This window comes from Gorilla gorilla, chromosome 12 (genome assembly GCF_029281585.2).
Source record: "Gorilla gorilla gorilla isolate KB3781 chromosome 12, NHGRI_mGorGor1-v2.1_pri, whole genome shotgun sequence".
Taxonomy (NCBI): domain Eukaryota; kingdom Metazoa; phylum Chordata; class Mammalia; order Primates; family Hominidae; genus Gorilla; species Gorilla gorilla.
In genome coordinates this window covers 51,612,298-51,632,517 of record NC_073236.2, presented here as the reverse complement: position 1 = coordinate 51,632,517, position 20,220 = coordinate 51,612,298, and the positions used below count along the sequence as shown (strand labels likewise).

The 20,220-nt window shown below is 39.3% G+C and overlaps 1 long non-coding RNA gene and 1 gene segment (V, D, J or C); both read right to left on the bottom strand.

The window, feature by feature from the left end:
* Positions 1 to 5,706: 5,706 nt before the first annotated feature.
* LOC134756775 (immunoglobulin kappa variable 3-11-like) lies at positions 5,707 to 6,525 on the bottom strand. The segment is given in 2 exon segments: positions 5,707 to 6,244; positions 6,414 to 6,525. Coding segments are annotated over 2 exon segments (456 nt in total).
* A 112-nt stretch (positions 6,526 to 6,637) lies between these two features.
* LOC129531680 (uncharacterized) lies at positions 6,638 to 11,777 on the bottom strand. 2 transcript variants are annotated; one of them, XR_008676984.2, is made up of 3 exons: positions 11,671 to 11,777; positions 7,614 to 7,673; positions 6,638 to 6,774 (listed from the first exon to the last, which is right to left on the bottom strand). It is a non-coding gene; the product is annotated as an uncharacterized lncRNA (long non-coding RNA). The 2 variants fall into 2 exon arrangements; XR_010129931.1 differs by lacking the exon at positions 11,671 to 11,777 and adding an exon at positions 10,170 to 11,049.
* Between the last annotated feature and the right edge of the window lie 8,443 nt (positions 11,778 to 20,220).

The following is a 20,220-nucleotide window of genomic DNA, read 5'->3' as shown; positions in this document are numbered from 1 at the left end:
GATCATTTCATGTCATGATCCACATCAAAATATGGAAGGTTTCCAATTATCTCGCTGCTTTCATTATGCACCTTCCCAGTCAGCAACTGCTGCTCAAAACACAATCAATGTAACTGATACTGTGACATCTATTATAATTGTTTTTTTTTCCTGTACCTAATCTTTATATCAGGTAATTATTTTTTGTAGCTTCTTTCTTATTTCTTTCATTTTTTGAGGGCTTGATTCCTTCTTATCAATTTGAATTGCTGTCTGCTGTCATTCCCTGTTATTCTGAAGGATTTTCTCTTGAATTTTCCACAAGGCACATATGCTATTAATGAATTAGTCTTTGTGTATGAAGGAATATTTCTACCTTGCTTTTATGTTTAAATGATTGTTTTGCTGGATATAGCATTTGTGGCTGGATATAGCATTTTCTCCCCCAGCATTTAAATATATCATTCCACTGTCTTCCCACCTCCATTAGTAATGATGAAAATTTAGCCAATAGCTTTATCATTGCTTCCTAGTACAGAGTAAGTCAGTATTTTAGTGATGCCTTCCAAATTCTCTGTGTCTTTGACTTTCAACATTGGTACTATAATGTGCATAGTTATGAACTGCATTGTGCTTATCCTAAAAGGGTTTCACTGAGTTACTTTCATGTATAGATTAATATGTTTCATCATTGTGAAAAATGTTTTTCATTATTTCTCCATTTTCTTCTTTTTCAGTTTTTATTTTAGAATCAGAGCATACATGTACAGATATGTTACAAAGTTATTTTGCATGATGCTGAGGTTTGGGGTATGACTGAAATTATTAACCAGGTAGTGAACATTGTACCCATAGGTAGTTTTTCAGCCCCTGCCCTTTCTCCCTTTGTCTCCCCTCTAGTAGTCCCCAATGTCTATTGTGCCCATCAGCCGTGGATTCGACAAAGAAACTGTGGTATATATGCACCATGGAATACTATGCAGCCATAAATAAGAATAAAATCATGCCCTTGCAGAAACTTGGATGCAGCTGAAGGCCATTTTCCTAAGTGAACAGATGCAGAAACAAAAAACCAAAAACCATATGTTCTCACTTATAAGTGGGAGCTAAACATGGGATATTCATGGGCATAAAGATGGGAACACATTTTTAGCCTCTTTCTGTCTTCTCCTTTGTGATTCCTAATACAAATTTGTTGGTATTGCTCACATGGACCTATAACGTCTGAGGTTTTATTCTTCTTTATAATTTTTTCCTTCTTTATATGAGATCATTTCTATTGACTTGTTTTTCAGGTCACTGATTCTTGTATCATCTTAAATTGACACAAGAGTCTATTGAGTCTATCTAATACATTTTTCAATGGAGTTGTACTTTTCATTTCTAGATTTCCCAGTAAGCCTGTTTTCATAGTTTTGTCTCTGTTTGAGAGCCTCTATTTGTTGAATAATTGTCTTTACAAATTCCTTTTTAAGTCTTTTATTATAATTAGGTTATATAATATAAGGTTAAAATAATTCTTTGAACATATATTTGATAAGGGTGGACCACATAGACACCATGGAGATGGACCATAAGGCAGGGAGCTCAGAATTAGATTAGGTAAATTTGGAGTCTCTGACTATATGATGCTCTTGTGGGCTTTAATTATTTCCCATGTTTTATGTTTCTCATATTACAAATGCTTTTATTTTTAAGATAGTAACTATATATAGAAATTCAGCTTATAAATCCTTGGAAATTTCTAACAGAAAAATTGATGAAATGATGGCTTTTCTTAGGCCCCCACACCAGCCTCTGCCTGGGACCTGACTTTGTCTCTGAGCCAGTGGAATCTGTGATGAGGTTTTGAGTTGGGCAGTGAAATCATGGCAGGGTAGGTTGTGCTCTGGGTGGTTTGGAGGACAGGAGGACACTCCTTCAGGGTTAGTGATGCTGGCAATTCGAGGGGAGACTCAGCATGGAGCTGCCTGTGAGTTGCCCCAGCAATCCTGCTTGGAGAGTGATCATCTCACAAGTGTACTCAGATTTCACTGGATGGCCCAAACGTGGGCTCAGGTTGGAGAAGGACAAAGCTATAGGGATGAATATATAAGGCTCATTTGATACTCTGAAATGTCAGTACAACCATAATGAATTATATGGGAAGGGAAAGGAATCACAAGGTTGTGATTTTTTATTTGATATTAAAATACATCCCCTCAGCTCATTTTTCCCTCCAGGATGTACCTACTGATATACATTTAACGAAAGTCACTGTTTTTAATTGTCGTTTTAGTAAGTGACAGCCTGTGTGCAGAGTTCCTAAATAACTGGGAAGCCAGACCATTATTCCTATGGGTGAAGCCAGGAAGTGACTGTGGATGTGAACAAATGTGAGTTTCGTGTACACGTCTCCAAAGACACAGGCCGCTGATCTGGGGAGAACACGCAGTCATTTCACTTTCCCATACCCAGATGAGATGACACCTTGATCTGTGTTCATCTGACGAACTCTAAAATCTGGACCATATTCTGAAGGTCTAGTTCACACTTCTTTTCTTTGCTAGTGGGACTCTCTCACTGACATGTATTGTACCCTCTGCATAGGACAGTCTGTGATACATACAACTTGTTTTCTGCTAAATACCCATCAATCATGTCATTTATGAGTCTTCCATAGGTGTTACCTGACCTCTATGGCTATGGGGTCTTCCAAAAGAATGGGCCAGAGGTGGAGCTGTCAAACTGTAGCTGGATAAAAAGTGTAAATGTCAAGAAAGGGTAATGAAGTGGTGATGATAATAATAATAATATTCCAAATTAGTCTGGGCTCTTGACTGTGATTACTGGTAAGTGTGAAAGAGTCTAGGTTTGGTTTTTATTAGTTTTATTTCAATTGATAAATTAACCAGAGTAAAGTGTGTAAATCTTGAATGTTCGACTGAATAAAGTTTATGTATAATTCATTGTCCGGGTGGAATGATAGAGTATTTCACATTCCCTTGTGCTTCCCTCATGGACAATCTTTGCTCGTTATCACCCCTCCCACCCAGCAAAAGTAACTGTCTTTCTGAAATCTAACACGATCATTTAGGTTTTCCTGTCTTGAACTTTATATAAATAGCATTAAGTGTATCTTTATCTTTTTAGACTTGGTATTGCTCGTTACAACTTTTGAGGCCTTCATTTCTTCCAGAGGAGTCAAGGACCTGTCTCATGTCATTTCCTGGGATTCTGAAGGATTTTCTCTCAAATGTCTTGTAAGACATAGCTGCTATGAATGAATGTATTTTGTTTATCAAAGAATTTTTTTGCATTTTCTTTAGATTTGAGGGGTATTTTCACTGGATATAGATTTCCTGGTTGCCTTTTTTTTTTTTTCCTTTCAGCATTTAAATATGACATTTCACTCCTTCTAGCCTCTATTGGTCCTGATGAAAACTCAGCCAATGGCTATGTTGTTGTTTTTCTGTATATAGTGTCTGCTTTCATTCTTGATGCAATGAAGATTTTCTCTTTGTCTTCAATATTTTAATATAATGTGTTCAGTTATTAATTCCTATTGATTATCTAAAAGATTTTTACTGAATTTTTTCATCTAAGAATTTTTTATTACTTTTGAAAAGTTTTTGTCATTATTTCTCCAAAGATTTTTTCAGCCACTTTCTCTTTCTCTCCTCCTTTGTGACTCTTATTATACATTTGTTGGTATTCTTCACTCTGAGCTATAAATCTCTGAAGTCTTCTTTTTTTTCTAAACTTTTTCTTTAGACTCAATAATTTCTATACCTCTATTTTCAAGTTAACTGATTGTTCTGCCATCTCAATTTGCTATTAGACCTAGCTAACAAATATTTAAATTGGTTTATTGTACTTTTCATTTCTAGAGTTCCAATTTGGTCATTTTTTATATTTTCCATGTCTTTTCTTGAGGCCCTACTTGCCGAATCTTCTTTTTTTTAATATTTTCTTTTTTATGTCAATGATCATAGATTTAAACATAATTATTTGAACATCTGCATATTAACTGCTTTGTAGTCTTTGCTAAATCCAATAATTGGGGCAACTTAGAATTAGCTTTCATTGACTATTTTCTGTTGTTATTACTGTAGCTGCTTTATTTTTATTCCTTTAATATTGTTCATACTTCTCTGCTTTTTTCCAGAAGTTGTTAAACTAAAAATTGTACATTTTTGATAGCATATTATAGTGGCTGTCTTTAGATTTTGGGCTTTTTTATTTTAATTTTAACTTTTTTAGAAATAGGGTCTTACTTTTTCACCCAGGCTGGAGTGTGGTGGTGTGATCATAGCTTGCTGCAGCCTCAACCTGTTGGGGTCCAGGGGTTCTCCAGCTTCATCCTCCTGAGTAGCTGGGACTATAGGGGCATGCCACCACTCTCTGTTATTTTTTTTAATTGTAAGATAAGAGTGTCACTATTTTGCCCACCCAGCCTGGTCTTGAACTCCTGGCATCAAGTAATCCTTCTGCATCAGCCTCCCAAAGTACTGGGATTACAAGCTTGAGCCACCATGTCAGGCCTGGAATTTGTTTTGTTTTTCTGATCATTTTTTAATTTTCTTCTTAGTTTCTTGTCTGAACTTAACTGATAGTACCTGACTTATGACAGTTGGAGTTATAATGTTTTGACTTTCAGATGGTGTGAATGTGATATGCATTCAAGTAGAAATAGAAATTCTAGTATTTATACAACTATTCTATTTTCTTTCAATATAGTATTCAATAAATTACATGAGGTATTCAACACTTTATTGTAAGATAAGCTTTGTGTAAGATAATGTTGACCAACAGTAAGCTAATGTAAGTGTTCTGAGCATATTTAGGATAGGATAGGCTGAGGCATAATGTTAAGTGGATTAGATGTATTAAATGTATTTTCAATGCATGATATAGAAAAATCTGTATCTCACGTGGTGTTTGACCACAGATATCTCTGCTTCTTTCTGTTCTTAATATTAATATTTAGTTTGATTTTATAGGAACTACACATGTATCTGCATAGCGAAGTGGTCACCAATGATCTGAGACATTTTGCTCAAATATCTGGAGGTTATAAATCTATCTTCTGTCAGCCCATCTGTGTGTAGTTTAAAAAGCAAACTGCATGCAAAATGCAGCTAGTTCTTACCTCCCTCTGGTTTTACTTTGCACCGGAAACTCCTAGTTCTCATCACTCATATCTATAACTCCTAGGTCACTACGAAAATGTGCAGATATTATTTCAGCAATATGGGTCTATCTTATCCAGGAATCTGCTATTTACTATCAGCAGATGTACTACTTGCCCCAAACAAGGCATCATCTTGGACTAGCAAGGCTGTGGGCTTTTTCTGTTCATTTCCTATGGTGTTCTCCATGTTTAGCTGGAAACACTGAAGAATTATTTCCCACTCCTTGGCTTTACTCAAGTCCACCCACTTTGGCAGCAAGCTGCCAGTTTTATTTGCTATCCTCACATGGGTAAAACTCCAGTTCTGCAATTCATATTGACTGAGCTGGGAATAGAAGGGTGCTGTCACAGGCAAAAGGCTACAGACATTTTCTGTCCTTACTCAAAGCACTAGCACTTTTTTTTCTATAAAGAATATGCATCCTTAATTATTTTATGCTTTGCCAATTTTCAGAGTGCTGAAATAGTTTTGATATTTCAGCTTTATATTTATAGGTGTGTTTGTTGTTTATTCTTGCACAGAAGATTTATTAAACTCTTTGTGATGCCATAAACAGAGATGCCTTCTAAAATGCGTTTAAATGAATGTAATAGCCATGCTGAAATGGTATGATGTAATGGACTAACATAAGTAATTTTGGACTTGAGAACTTGAACTCCAAAATGGCCAAATAGAGCTGAGATGCTAAAACTGAGTGGCCACCCCACTAGCTGTCTGTAAAGGAAGCAGCTGGTATAATCTAGTAAACACTGATGGTCTTCTTGAGGTTTTTGTTTCATGTTGAATCACTGTGGGAGACCAGTTATTATACTGCTGACAGTAATAAACTGCAAAATCTTCAGGCTCTAGGCTGCTGATGGTGAGAGTGAAGTCTGTCCCAGACCCACTGCCACTGAACCTGGCTGGGATGCCAGTGGCCCTGTTGGATGCATCATAGATGAGGAGCCTGGGAGCCTGGCCAGGTTTCTGCTGGTACCAGGCTAAGTAGCTGCTAACACTCTGACTGGCCCTGCAGGAGAGGGTGGCTCTTTCCCCTGGAGACACAGACAGGGTGGCTGGAGACTGCGTCATCACAATTTCTCCGGTGGTATCTGAAATTGGAAATAAAACAGAAATGCACTCATGTAATCAAAATCAAACCCACTGTCTTTAAGTAGAGCCAAAATTGTTGATCTACTTTGAATTTTAATTATATTTCTTGCTGAGCAGAGATGGCAGGAGTTTTCACTAATGTGCAAAACCACCTCATGTTCCCCTCACCTGGGAGCCAGAGTAGCAGGAGGAAAAGAAGCTGCACTGGGGCTTCCATGGTTCCGTCTGGGTCCTAACTGAGCAGTTCCTCCCCAGAGCTCTGACCCAGGCATTGATATGGGCTCTGGAAGGTAGGGCAGCTGGGAGGGACATGCAAAGCAGCTGGGTGGGAGCTGAGCTTCCAGCTGCAGAGACCACCTGCTTCTTCCTCTCTGCACTGAGCATCCTGCGCCGCCCTGGTTGTCAGGCCAGAAAAGTCTGTTGGCTCAGTCTGAGTGTAGAACTCCTCCCTTGTGCTCACAGAATTTCACTCCTGTGTCTTTCTTCTCCTCAATCACCTAAATCCACCCAGAAGATGTTTGGCACAAGCCTGTTAAGAACAATATAAAAAGCTGTGTTTTCACTTCTCTCTTCCTATCCTCAATATGCCCAGTCATCTCCCTAAGTGCATTATTGGATCAATGGAAATGAAGAGTCCGTTAGAACTTAATCTTCCAGATACACCTTTCATTTGCTTGTTAGTAATGTTTTCTGAGGGTCCTGAAAGTTTCCATTAACCCAGCCACATACCCTCTTTGAGTTAAAAAGTGAAAAACTTCTGTTTACAGTCACATGTCCTGGCAGCCCTGACATAGATGCTCCATGGCTTGCTGATTGCTTGGAATTGATCAAGTAACTTAACTTCCCTGTGTCTCAGTTTCCATATCTGTGTAACTGTGACAATACTGGTGCCTACCTTACAGTGCTGTAGACAGTTTAAAGAAAATAACATAAAACATTTACAATAGTATTCAGGACATTATGTATGCGGCAATTAATTTTGTTTTTATTGATTAAATATTTAGCACTACAGTCATCATCATTATCATAAGTATACTTACTTGGCACAGAAAAGAGTCTTCAGTCTAATCCAAGAATGTTTTATCCACAGCCAAATTTAATTCTAAGGCTTTTCCTTCACTAACTCTACACAACTCTTTAAATCCTAATGATTTGGTCTTAATCTGTGCTAAAGTACTCACACCTTCAATCATTCCCACCCATCCCTGTCTAACGCATTACTTCTCATCATCCATTATCAAAATGTTACTCTATAAAAGGTTCCCATGTCCTGTTGCTGTCCTTCTTTCTTACATAATCTTTATTCTACCCTGTTATCTTTTGTCTTATTCTTGCCCCAGGACAATAAGGAAAAGCTACCATCATTACCTGTGGACTTGCTCCAGTATAATTTTGTCAGGCTTGTTATCTTGGAAATGAGGACTATGTCTGGCAAAGAAACATATTCATCGGGTCAATGTGTTATGAAATAAAAGATTTTATCTACTTATGATCCAATAATTAATTTAGACCTACTTGAACAGGTTTTTTTTTAATGAACAAAGAAGAGGATGATATAAGAGGAAAATACAATACAATAGAAAACACAAGCCATTATAACTCTTGCTTCACGGATTTCTACATACATGTTAGACATATGCTGGGTATATGTGTGCAATGGTGATCCAAAAACTGAACGCTAACTGGCTGAAGGAAAGCCTGTTTACATTGAATCTTGTCTATTTTTCCAATTATGAACAGAAAGCTACAGTACTATTTGTATGAGTATCAAACCTTCTAGCTGCTGTGATGGAGGTAGAGAAGATTTACCGAGACAAAAGCCTTGGAAGTAGTAGAGGTTTGTCCTGTGATGTTATGGGTATTGCTGTGGTTGTTGTTGTTAGGAAATAAAGTGGAAGTGAAAGCAAGTAGAAAATTTACAAGCTCTGCTCTTCCTCATACTCACAACCCCCTCTAGAGATGACAGATAGTGGCACAGGAATCTCTGACACCTCTAAGAAAGTCTTTTTTGCTCTTTCCGGGATCTTTCCTGACAAGTATTGTTTTGAGTCACAGATGATGTGGAAGTAGGTGTAGAAGAAAGGACTAGAGCAAGGGAAGAAGTTTTCGATCCCGGGTAGTGGTTGTAGGCACAGGGAAATGGAATTTTTCATAGATTTATGCTACACTTCTATCATGTTGGGGAGAGAGGCATCAAACCAAGCTTATTCTTGAAAGAAACATTACATTATTTTAAAGAGAAGGAACTATGCATTTCTTGTCAAATAGATGTTTAAAATTCAAAGCTACAATTTTTTTTTTTTTTGACAGTATCTTTCTCTGTCGCCCAGGCTGTAGTGCAGTGGTGCGATCTTGGCTCACTGTAACCTCCATCTCCCTGGTTCAAGTGGTTCTCCTGCCTTAGCCTCCCAAGTAGCTGGGATTACAGGCATGTGCCACCACACCCGGCTAATAACAGGAGGGAGTAAAGGGCCACACAAGCATGTACACAAGAGACAACTTTTCTTCTTTTTTACAGAATAAGTCTAAATGTAAAATAGCGTTATAATGTATGGACTCATGTTTAAGACAAGTCTCTTGGTTTTCTAATTTGTGTTGAACCCAAGCAGTGTTGTGATAGAAAATGAGTTTCTTTTTCTTTAAGCTGAATTTGAATTTGCTCCAATACCCTAATAGACACCCGAGTGGCAAGTCCTCTGTGATGCTCGCCATTGTCCCCATGTCTAACGAGGATTTCTACTGGACACAGAAGTTTTTCTAAGTCCAACAAGAGGGAAAGAGACTGGGCCACCATTGTTCTCATCCCAGATTTCCACTTCCTGCATAGAAGGTATACATATAGGTAGCCAGACGTTATGAAAATGGATTATAAGCATTTGTTAGTGAACAAAATATGACTCAAACAGTATTTTTATTTTTTATTTTTAAATTTCTATTTCTTATTATTTGAGACAGACTGTCACTCTGTCACCCAGGCAGGAGTGCAGTGGGTGCAATCTTGGCTCACTGCAACATTCGCCTCCTGGATTCCAGTGATTCTCAGGCCTCAGCCACCCAAGTAGCTGGGATTACAGGTGTGTGTCACTACGTCCAGCTCATTTGTTTTTGTATTTTTAGTAGAGACAGGGTTGCACTGTGTTGGCCAGGCTGGTCTTCCTGACCTGAAATGATCCGTCCATCTTGGCCTCTAAAAGTGCTGGGATTACAGGCGTGAGCCACCGCACTGGGATTTAAGCAATATTTTTATTAAGTAAAGTGTAGAAGAAAAAGTGTAAGTAAGGTGACAATAAGAAAACAAAATGCCATAATGGAAAACGATAACTTTAGGGCAGAAAACAAGAAAAGGCAAACCAAGATCCCTGTAGGGCAAGCCTCCAATGCACAACCCAAGGAGGAATGTCAAGGGTGAAAACTCCGGAGCATCCAGATAGTGGCCCAAAATACCAAATGCTGAAAACCCAGAATACCCGAGTATCAGCCTATGAGTGTCCCCACACCAAATGCCAGGAAATCCTGGAGTATCCAGGGGCTGACCAGTGCAGAAAATCCTGGAGCCTCAGTGGGGTGGCCAACAATGAGCCCCAAAGGCCTGGTTGGGGCCACAGAACAATGTGACTCTGGCTTCTTAGAGTCAACAGAACAGGAGAATTCTTACATCCAAGTGTCCTGCCTTAAACAATTGCACAAACATAATTAGCAGGGACCCAAAGAAAAAACTGCAAAGCAAACACATATATCGGGGCAGAAAATAAAATGAAATGGCTGATGGATAAATAAAATGTCATTAGAGGAGAAATGACTAAGAGAAAGAGCAATGAGGATGTAGTCAGGTGCGCTATGGGGGACTTCAAATGGACTATCTAGCCAGAGGCCTTATTTCCTGGATCATCTGACATAGGGCAGGTGGGTAGATGGGACACTTACAGGTGTGCAGGAGCCAAAATGGGGCCAAGCAGTGTCTGACATGGGGCCTGCATGAAGATCTCTCCAGGCTTCCCAGCTCGGGTGGGTTGGGCTCCTATGGGGGAACTGGAGCATGGAGCGGTTAGCCTGCATGAAGCAGTGGCTCTGTGGCCACTTGGCCATCCCCAGGGCTCCACCACCTGTCAGGAAAGATGATGGCTCTTAAAACAGCCTTTGGCTAGTGTTAATAGCTCTGCAATGTTAGCAACTCTGTAGCTTTGATCGCTGTAGCGCTGATCACCGTCTCATCCTCTCTCACTGATCGCTGTCTTGCCACTTCTCCAATAGCTGTCTTTCCCATTGCTGATCACTGTGCCCGTCTTCTCATAAAGTGCCATCTCTTGCTGTCTCTTGCTGTCTTGCTTCTCCGCTGTTTCCACTGTCTTGCTGCCACATCAAATGCTGCTTCTCACCATCTCTAGTGGTGAGTGGCTGGCTCAATACTGATGCAAGGCAAGTTCTCAGCTTTGCTCAGGAAGGAATGTAAGAGTAAGCCAGTAATAGAAGAAAACAGCTTTATTGATGGGGCAGCAGTGTTACAGCTCTGTGACTACTCCTGCGGAGCAGGGGTAATTCATAGGCAGAGGGCCGAGAGTAGCAGCCAGGGGCATTTTTACAGTCACATTTATACCCACTTTTAATCATGTGATAATTAAGGGGTAGGTTGTTCAGAAATAGCTAGAAAATGGGTGGTGTTGCCCCAACTTCCAGGTGTTGCTATGGCAGGGGCAGGAATTTCCAGGTGTTGCCATGGCAAGGCGCTGCGACTTCTGGATGTTTCTATGGCAATGGTAAACTCTCATGGCACTGGTGGGTATGTCTTATGGAGAGGTCCTTTCAGAACCCTGTTCCTGTTTTGGCCAGCCTCACATCTGGTCCAGAGCGGAGTCCTGCCTACCTCTTGCCTCAAAAGTAACAAGAAATCTGTAATGAAAATTTACCCAGACAGAAAACTCCAATTTTATATTTGGTAGTTAGTGACATGGTACTTATCAAAGTTACACAAAGATTCAAGTGAATAAAAAATACTCTCAGAATTATTATAGGAGGTCATAATGTCCTGTAGTGCAAAAATTCATATGCACATAACAAAACAAAGAAATTAAAGGCTGATATCCATTGTGAATATAAAAATAAATATCTTAAGAAAAAAAGAAAAATGCAATCCATCTGTATATCTGCACATTTAGTGAACACACATTGTAAAAAGTGTTACAGCTTTTATAAAAACTCTTGATAGGTAATTTTAATTTCTGAAAAATGTATATGAACCATAAGATATGTTGGATCTCTTCCCCTAACTTAAAAAATATTTCCTCGCATTTAAATTCTTTACCAATTTTTAATGACTTTTTATTGCTTAGAATTTTAGTTGATATAAATAAGAAATGTGTATTAAAAGCCTACCATTTTGATTTAACCTATGAAATATATTTAAATTCTTGGAAAAATCCAAAAATACCTAGAAAAGTGAGCTCTTGCCAGAAGATACACAGTTCTTTAGTGTCAGGCTGAGATTATCTCCCAGAAATAACTTTTGGCTCATGTAGCTTCCAGGACACTGCAAGAATAAAAGATGTGAAGACAGTGTTACTTAATTGGATTTGCAATTATTCACTATTCACTGTTAACCAATTTTATTGAAAAAAAGATTCCAATCAAATACACTGATTTTAAGTGTACTGTTGGGTTTAATAAACAAATACATTCTTGGAAGCAAAATCAATACATATAACATTTCTGTAACTCCAAAAAGTTTTGTCCTGCTCTTCAGGAATCAACTTGCTTCCACCTCACAGAACAGACCATCCTTAGTCAGCGTATTGTTAGTATAGATTCCACTATCTTTTTAAGAATTTCACATAAAGGAATATAGCACATGTTCTTTTGTGGCTGGTGACTTTCGTGCAGCATAATTGTTTCCTAGGCTCATTCATGTCACCTTGTGTCCTCGTGATGTGTTACTCTTTACTTTTGAGTACTATTTAAATATGTAGTAATTTCACAATGTATCCCATCACCTGCTGATGACCATGTGGGTTGTTTCCACGTTGGGCTATTATGGATAAAGCTACCATGAATGGCATTATACAAGGCTTTGCATGAATATTTCTTTATGTCTTTTAGGCAAATACCTAGGAGTGCAGTTACTGGGTCTTACAGTAAGTGTTTAATACTCTGTCAAACTGTTTTCCAAAGTGGTTATACCATTTTACATCTCAGCCCAGAATTGATGAGAGTTCTCAATGTTTCAGCTACTTGTTTTCAAGACTTTTTCTTAATCATCACTCAACAGTGACCAGAATGGCTAATGATCATTAAGTCATGTTTTCCTTACAATTTCCTTGACTTTTGTGGGTGCTTGACTTGTATCAGGATATTGAAAACAGGATCAATATTGTCTTAACCCCCTTTTAAACACTTTTCCTAAGTCATGATATTTAGGATGATAACAGGAGATCTAAAGGGAATGTTGGTAGTAGTAACAGGCATTATTCAATATTTATTATCATACTCCTTAAGACAATACATTTTGAGTGAAATAGCATTCAGCTAGACTCGGGATAAAAAGGTTCTAATCTCACCTTTAGCATTAAATATTAGGAAACCTTTGAGAAAACAATCCAGGAAGAGAAATCAGAGGGTGTTTTGCTAGTGGAGAAGTGCTGCAACACCTAAACCCTATTAATGCCAGATCTTTGCAGTGATTTCCACTCATAAAGTTGGGTTGACTCCTTGCCTTGTTCTCCTATGTGTCTGTGTGACTTCATGCTGAGGGGATGTGACATCACAGAGGGAGAAGTGCACTTGTGTACAGAAACTTGGCTTAGGAGATTGGCTTTGGATGTGGCTGCAATGAAATATACATTTTGAAGAAGTCCCCTATGAAATGTCTTATAAATTGTTTCTTATGGCCAGGTGCTCGGGCTCACACCTGTAATCTCAGCACTTTGAGAGACCAAGGAGGAAGGATCACGTAAGGCCAAGAATTTGATACCAGCCTGGGCAACATAGGGAGACCACATGTCTACACACACACACACGCAAACACACACACACTCACAATTTGTGAACAGTGGCATCACAAAGTGATTATTTATGAACATTGGCTAAGAAAATTACAAAATAAAGCAATGTCTTCTGAGCTAACAATACTATAATAAAGATGTCAATTATATAACTGTAGAAAATACAGAGAACATAAAATTGTCTATCTTAACCATATTTAAAAATGCAGTGCAGTGGCATTAAGCATATTCACATGTTCTGCTATTATTACCAATACTGTCTCCAGAATTCTTTTCTTCTTATAAAAACTAATATCTGTACCCCTTAAACAATACTCCCCCCATTTCCTCTATCCTTATCCCTAGCAACCTCTATTCCAGTTCTGCCTCTATGTCAGTGACATCTTTGAAGCAGGTTCACTGTACACTGGTTACCAACGTACCTGAGCGCGAGGAACACAACACCCCCACACAGCAAGTTACATAAAGGGGGTTTATTATTACAGATAAGCAGCAAGGGATCACAAAACTCTTGGACTCATTATGGATCAGTCCCCCAAGGCATACGAAAGTTTTGTGGAGGTGATAGAGTCGACTGTGTGTACCCCACTTGCATCACAGCTCAGGAACCCGGAAAAGCAGACACTCTGGGTTTTATATCCTGGGGTAATGAGACGCACAGGGCTAACGTGCTTAAGGACATTCCATTCCATGAGAAACTGGAATACAGCACAGGTAGGCTGTTCTGGCCAGTTCCTCTCTATCTCAGGATGTTACAATTCCAGCATATTCTACAATTATTCTTGAGAACTCTTAAAATAATCAAGAAAGTGGAGAGAACTAAGTCAGTCCAGGGTTATTGGAGAACTGTCTTGCAGTTACCCCACCACCTAGACATCCCCCTTAGTAAAGCTAGCATATTTCCTACGCCCACCAACTTCCCCCAAACTGGAGGCAGAGGTTTATCTTTTCAGATTGACGAAGCACCTTGATTTACACAATCTCAGTGCAGATTATTAAGCCATAGTGAGAGTACATTTCGCTGGTCCAAGGAAGGCTACTACCACTGGCAGGAGGATAAGACCCCCGAAAGCAGTGACCTAGTCTAGGATCCCATGATCAAGAAATTAAGATGCCAAAGAGGTGAAAGGGGGATCTTTCAGATGCCCCATTGTCTGCAGCCATTGAGCCTGCATCAGGATCACCTCTACTTATATTTCTAGGATACCTGAGGTGTTTATCCAGGTACAGAAGGCAGTGTTGGGTGTTGGTAATTACACGGAACATCCGTTATGTTCCACGAGAATGTGCCCATTGTCACGCTGATTGGGCAGTGAGGTTGTTTCTTGGTCAGAGTGAAGTCTCATGGAGTATCCAAAATATGACATAAATTCCTCTCAAGGGTGGCCATGGTAGCCCCAGCGTCTAATAGAGTGACATATATTTAGCAGTCCAGGAAGCAAGCTATTGTCATAGTCTTTTTCTCCACACAGGGGATCCTTTAATAGTTCAGTCGCTCAGTTGCTGTTTTCCTGACCAGATGACTGGGTTGTTGAAAGTGGCCCATGATTTAATGGAAATGGAGCAAAATATAGTGTTAGGGGCAGCCTGCATGGCTGCTATCATTGCATGTAGTTTGGCCCATTGGGCAGAATGGCCATGTTTAGTGTCAATCAAAAGATGCCATCCCCTGGCTGGATGGTGGCCACATCGAGTGGACCCACTGGCATGTGTTTTGTACAATCATCAGGGCCCCATGCCATATTGACATAGGCATGTCTTTGAATCTTTGACTCTATGTGGCCAAAGGAGAAGCTAAATTGTCCCCTGTGGGTCATTTGTTCCCTTCTTGCAAGCTTGTCATTTGTTTACGGGGCACATGGGTATTGTGGCATCCTGGTTAGGGCTGATTCTGACTGTATCATTTCCATTTAGTAATTTGGATCTGTTGGGCCTGTCCAGTTTTATTGATTGTGTTTGTAGGCACCAAAGTGAGAATCTGTAGTTAAGGTAGCAGTGTCACTCCTGGTGCTCTAGGTCTGAGATACTCAGCCCCTATCAGTTTCCTACAGCAAGCAAGGAGTTGCCATTCAAAAGAGGCACAAATGGTGGCTGCTTCAGGAAACATTTGCCTCCAAAATCTAAGTCTGGTGCACCCAGTGACAATTTTACATTGCCACAGACTCCAGTCAGCATGCCTAGAAATAGTGGACACCTGGATTTACATCGAGCAAGCAGGCTCTAAAGGTCTTAAAGAAATGCCTTGGACATGTATTGTTGAATAGATTCCAAGGCTACCGTTGCAAAGGGCTCCATTCAAAGTTGTCAAATTTGTTCACGCTTTTGACTAAGGTGACCAAAAAAAAAAAAAAAAAAAAAAAAAGACTCGGGGACAGTGCAGCTAGGTAAGAATCCAGTGGCTTTCCCGAGCTTATTTGTCTTGCATTTTTGGTGACATGGATTGTTGTTCATATCAGCTTCCTCTGGCAGGTCCACCTGGAAAGCATTATATTTAGCGAGAATAAAGGAGGCTGTGAATGATGTCACTGCGGACTGCGTATATTCCCTGTTGCAAATGTCAAATCCATGAAGCAAAAAGGGATTTACTAGAGGTTATTAAATTCCTTACAAATTGTTGAAAAGCCTTAAAGAACAGGCTCCAGTCAAAGCCTCTAGAACAATTCCAAGAATCGTACTGCTGGCACAGGTCGGGAGAGCTCCTCCTGCTGCCTGAGACTCCACATTCAAGCTGTCTCTTGCAGCAGAAGAGAGAGCAGCTCTTCTCACTACTGCCCCCAGAAGGACAGCAGCTCTGCTATCAACTATCAACTGCTAGAAATCTGACCCCTTTCTCTGACTGCCCATCAGATGTGTTACTACAGAGTCATTTTGGATTGAGATGAAGGAGGGGAGATGCCTGATCTCACTCAAATGTGCTCATTTTCCTGGTCTGAGTCACAGCCAGGCAGCACAGTCTTGTGGGCACAATATCTTCACTTGCCAGGTTCCTATAAAATGAGAGTATCTTTCTTGACTGTGGAAAATATGGAGGTGAGGAGGGTCAAGAAATAGCAAAAGGAGTACTTGGAGTTGCCTGAGCTTCCACTCTGGTTTCCCCAAATGTTTTCAATCCATTAAATTCATGATAATAAACACCTTTCTGCCTAACCAGCCATAACCACTTTTCTTAGGTCCAAATGATTCTGTGATAAAACTAAAGAGAAAAAATAAATACACTTTTCAACGTTGAAGCTGACCAGGAGGCTGTCTCTGGTGTTTACCCCTCCACATCCCACTATGTGTTTCATCTTCCCTTTGCCTCACTGGAGATCCAAGTGCAGGGAATGCTTCACATGACTGTGATCCCTAGAACTTCATCCTGATGACTGTTGAAATCTTCTCTGAGTTTTACCAGTGGTAATGGCAATAAATAGAAAGATTCCAGAAGGTCCCCTAGGGTCCATATTTTCTGTACTTCCTCTCTAAAATATGTAAAATCAATTATGTTTGCTCTTGCTTTATATGGGCTACATCTATGTCCCCAGCACACATCTGAACGCCCTGTGTTGACAACTTATCCAGTATTGTATTGAGTCTGAATGGTGACATACTTATCATATCATTTCTTCCAATTTCATGGAATAATTGTCATGTCAGCTGTTTGGATTAAGAACCATCAGCCAGAAAACCACAGCCCTGAGAAAATAGAAATAGAGTATTTCAAGCTGTTCAGTGGGCATAACAATGATGAGTCTACAGCTCATTTTCAATATATAAATATTCTGTTTATGAGAGTAACAGTGTTTCAGAGCCTCCACCACATCTGACAGCATAACAATGCAATAGCACAAGAGTTTGTGTGCCAGCGTTGCTTGACTAACAATGGGTTTTTCTTTGTCTATAGGGTAAGCTGCACCTGTGCACATGACAAGATCATGAGCTACACTTTGCTTCACTTTTTTTGAGGTCAATAAACTGCTTGATCCAAAGCCATATTATGGAAGAAATTCCCGACTCTGATGAAAACACTTGGAAAATCCTCAAATAATATTTTATGCAGAAACATAACCGAAAAAGAAGGCAAATTCATATATTGCAAATAACCAGTGCCTTCCTCATGTTGCATGAGGTCCACTAGAATCAACTGACACCAGCTGTTAGTCTGAGCCCTGATGTGTGGTACAATGTTAAGGGTTCAAGAGGCATCAGTTTTCTTGGCAAATTAGGTGTTCAGAAGAGCCAGTAGCCCTGTACATCTCAGTTAGTTGAAACTCATATTACTGAGTCCCCACAGGGACCTTATTAACATTGGTTCATGAGGTTACCTGGGGAAGCTGGGAAAGGTGATTGACTGAAGTCCATGTGTTGAATCATCCTGATTATTAAAAGCCCCTGCTTGTTAATGGCATTTCACTTAATATTCACTTGGAAAGCATTTTTTTATTATGGCTCATTTTTGAAATGTCTGGTCATAGCTTTTGCAGAATGACTTTGTCTGAAATCAGCCTGTTGCATTTATTTTAAGACTTGGTGATCTGTCAAAACCAACAGCCAATATTTATTAAACTGCTGTTATCTTGCAATGGGATCATCAGATGTAACCATTGCAGTTTACCCACGGTTAGGATTTTTACATTTCCAGTGCTTCTTTGACAATGACACTAATGTGACTCCATCCAGCGTGCATTGTTGTGAGAACTCTATTTGGCCTATCATCATTGTGGGCATGAACATAATGGAGACTTTCATAGGATGCAACGGTTAATATTCAACATTAGTCAAAATTTGCTCTAGTCCTACCCTCGGAGCTCTACTGGGTTGGAAAAATATTTTAGGTAAGGACAACCATTTGGTAAAGTTTTAAAAATAAAGGCTACAAAGAAATTTTCTGTAGCAAGAGTATTGCATACATAATAGAATAAATGTGCTTAAATATGAATACTATATATATTTGTAGCCAACATTTTATCAAACAAATATATATTCACTTCTATGTATCTTATATATATGCACATTTTTCCATAAATAAGGTAAATTTTAATTTTTTATTGAAATACTAGTTTTAATTTTGTTCTTAATTTTCTCTTAATAACTTCATAAATTGATTATGAAATATTCACATTTATACCACCAATTTAAGAAAAAAATACATATGTGTATATACAGGTAGAGGTATAAATACTGTATCAGTAAGCCTTTATGCATAATGATTGGTAACTGGTTAAATACACAACTCAGTGACAGAAAACAGTAAACATTTGTTTTCGTGTTCATGGATGCTCACGTTCACAATCCTCTGGCTGACCAAGGAAGGGCTCTGATGAGTCGTTCCTCTGCAGGGCACTGAGCTCACCTTCAGCCTACAGATATGAATTGTCTGAGGACAAGGCTGAACAGCAGTGACTACACATGATAGAAGATTCTTGTGGCAGGTCACAGGAGTGAACAACATCCCAAATCAAACTGCACAGTTGAATTTAAGTCCAATAATTTCTAACATAGCTTCACACATTTTAAATATATTCCTTTATTTCAGTGAGTACACATTTTCAAGAAAATGTTTACTCCATTTAATTATAGAAGGGTTTGATCATTCCATGAACAAATAATTATGTTTTCAAACTTTACAATCCTGAAAATATTTGCAAATGTAAATTTGCATTAATAAGAAAATAAAGCTGGATGTGTTTTCAACATGTGGCTTCAAATATAATTTATTTAAATGGCCTCATTGGGGTAAAAATCATTTTAACTTATGTAAATATCCCTTTTTGCTGTGCTTGTGTCCTATAGAGTTGCCCAATAAGAGTTCCTCCTATGAGATTTGGAAATCAGAAAAGGAAGACTCAATATTATCCATTGGTAACTAAGACAGGTACAAGGACAGAGGTGAGGACTGGAGAAACACCTGGAAGGATGCTGCAGGAAGCTAAGAGCATCAGCACGCCTACCCCTAAGCTTCCAGACAGGACTGAGGACCACATGGTTAGAAAGCCCTTACTTTAGGGGCGGATGCATTCTGTTTTCTGAGGGAGAACCAGAGAATCCTGCCTCTAATATCAACTTTCCTGACTACTGTATCCTTGTCTTTGAAAGGTTGTAGTCTGAACGTTAATCATAGGCATTGGTTCATTCTTGTTATATCCAACAGAGCCAAGAAACCTAGTGGGGAAAGGCACTCAGGGTGCAAAATATTGCTTCTAGAATGCAATTGAAATAGGCCCTGTTATCCCACGGAACTAAGGTTTATGGTTTTTTGAGTAAACTTAGAAATTGTCTCCCCCTCCCCATCTTAAAACTCAAGATAGTTACATCTGTCTTACCTGAGTCCTTTTTTCAGTAAACCAACCATCAGGCCTCCCAGATACTATCAAGAAGCTGAAACTTACATATCACTGAATCGGGACAGTGAGACATCAGAACCTTCACCCACTGTGATTGCATAACTGACCTCCTGCTTCTTCTTTACCAAATTATCTTCCTTACCCCTCCCTAATTCCTGTTTTCAACACTTCTTCCCTCCTATATAAACCCCTAATTTATTTTGTCAGAGAGATACATTTGAGAATGGCGTCCCATCTCCTCAGCTGCAGCACCTGATTAAAGCCTGTTCCTTGGCAATACTTGTTGTCTTCGAGATTGGCTTTCTGTGTGGTGAGCTTCAGGATCTACACCAAGTCCCTGGTATTTCAGTAAGAAAATTCTCTGCAACCTTCAGTGCTTTGGCTTATTGTAACCTGAAATCAAATTTATCCACAATTTCTGAGATAACTTGATATAACTCTAGGATTCACTTTGTCCACCACTGTTTACCAGTCTGAGCTTGCCAGCTCCCAACCCTTCCTAGTGCCAATGAACTTTCTCAAAGTGCAATAGGTAATATTTCCCTTTTTCATGGAACGCTGACTTTTTCTTTGTTCTTCCAACATACTGAAGACCACTGAGTTTTCCTGTACGCCCCATTTGGGAAATATTTCTGTGTAAATAAAACATTAAATTTAGAG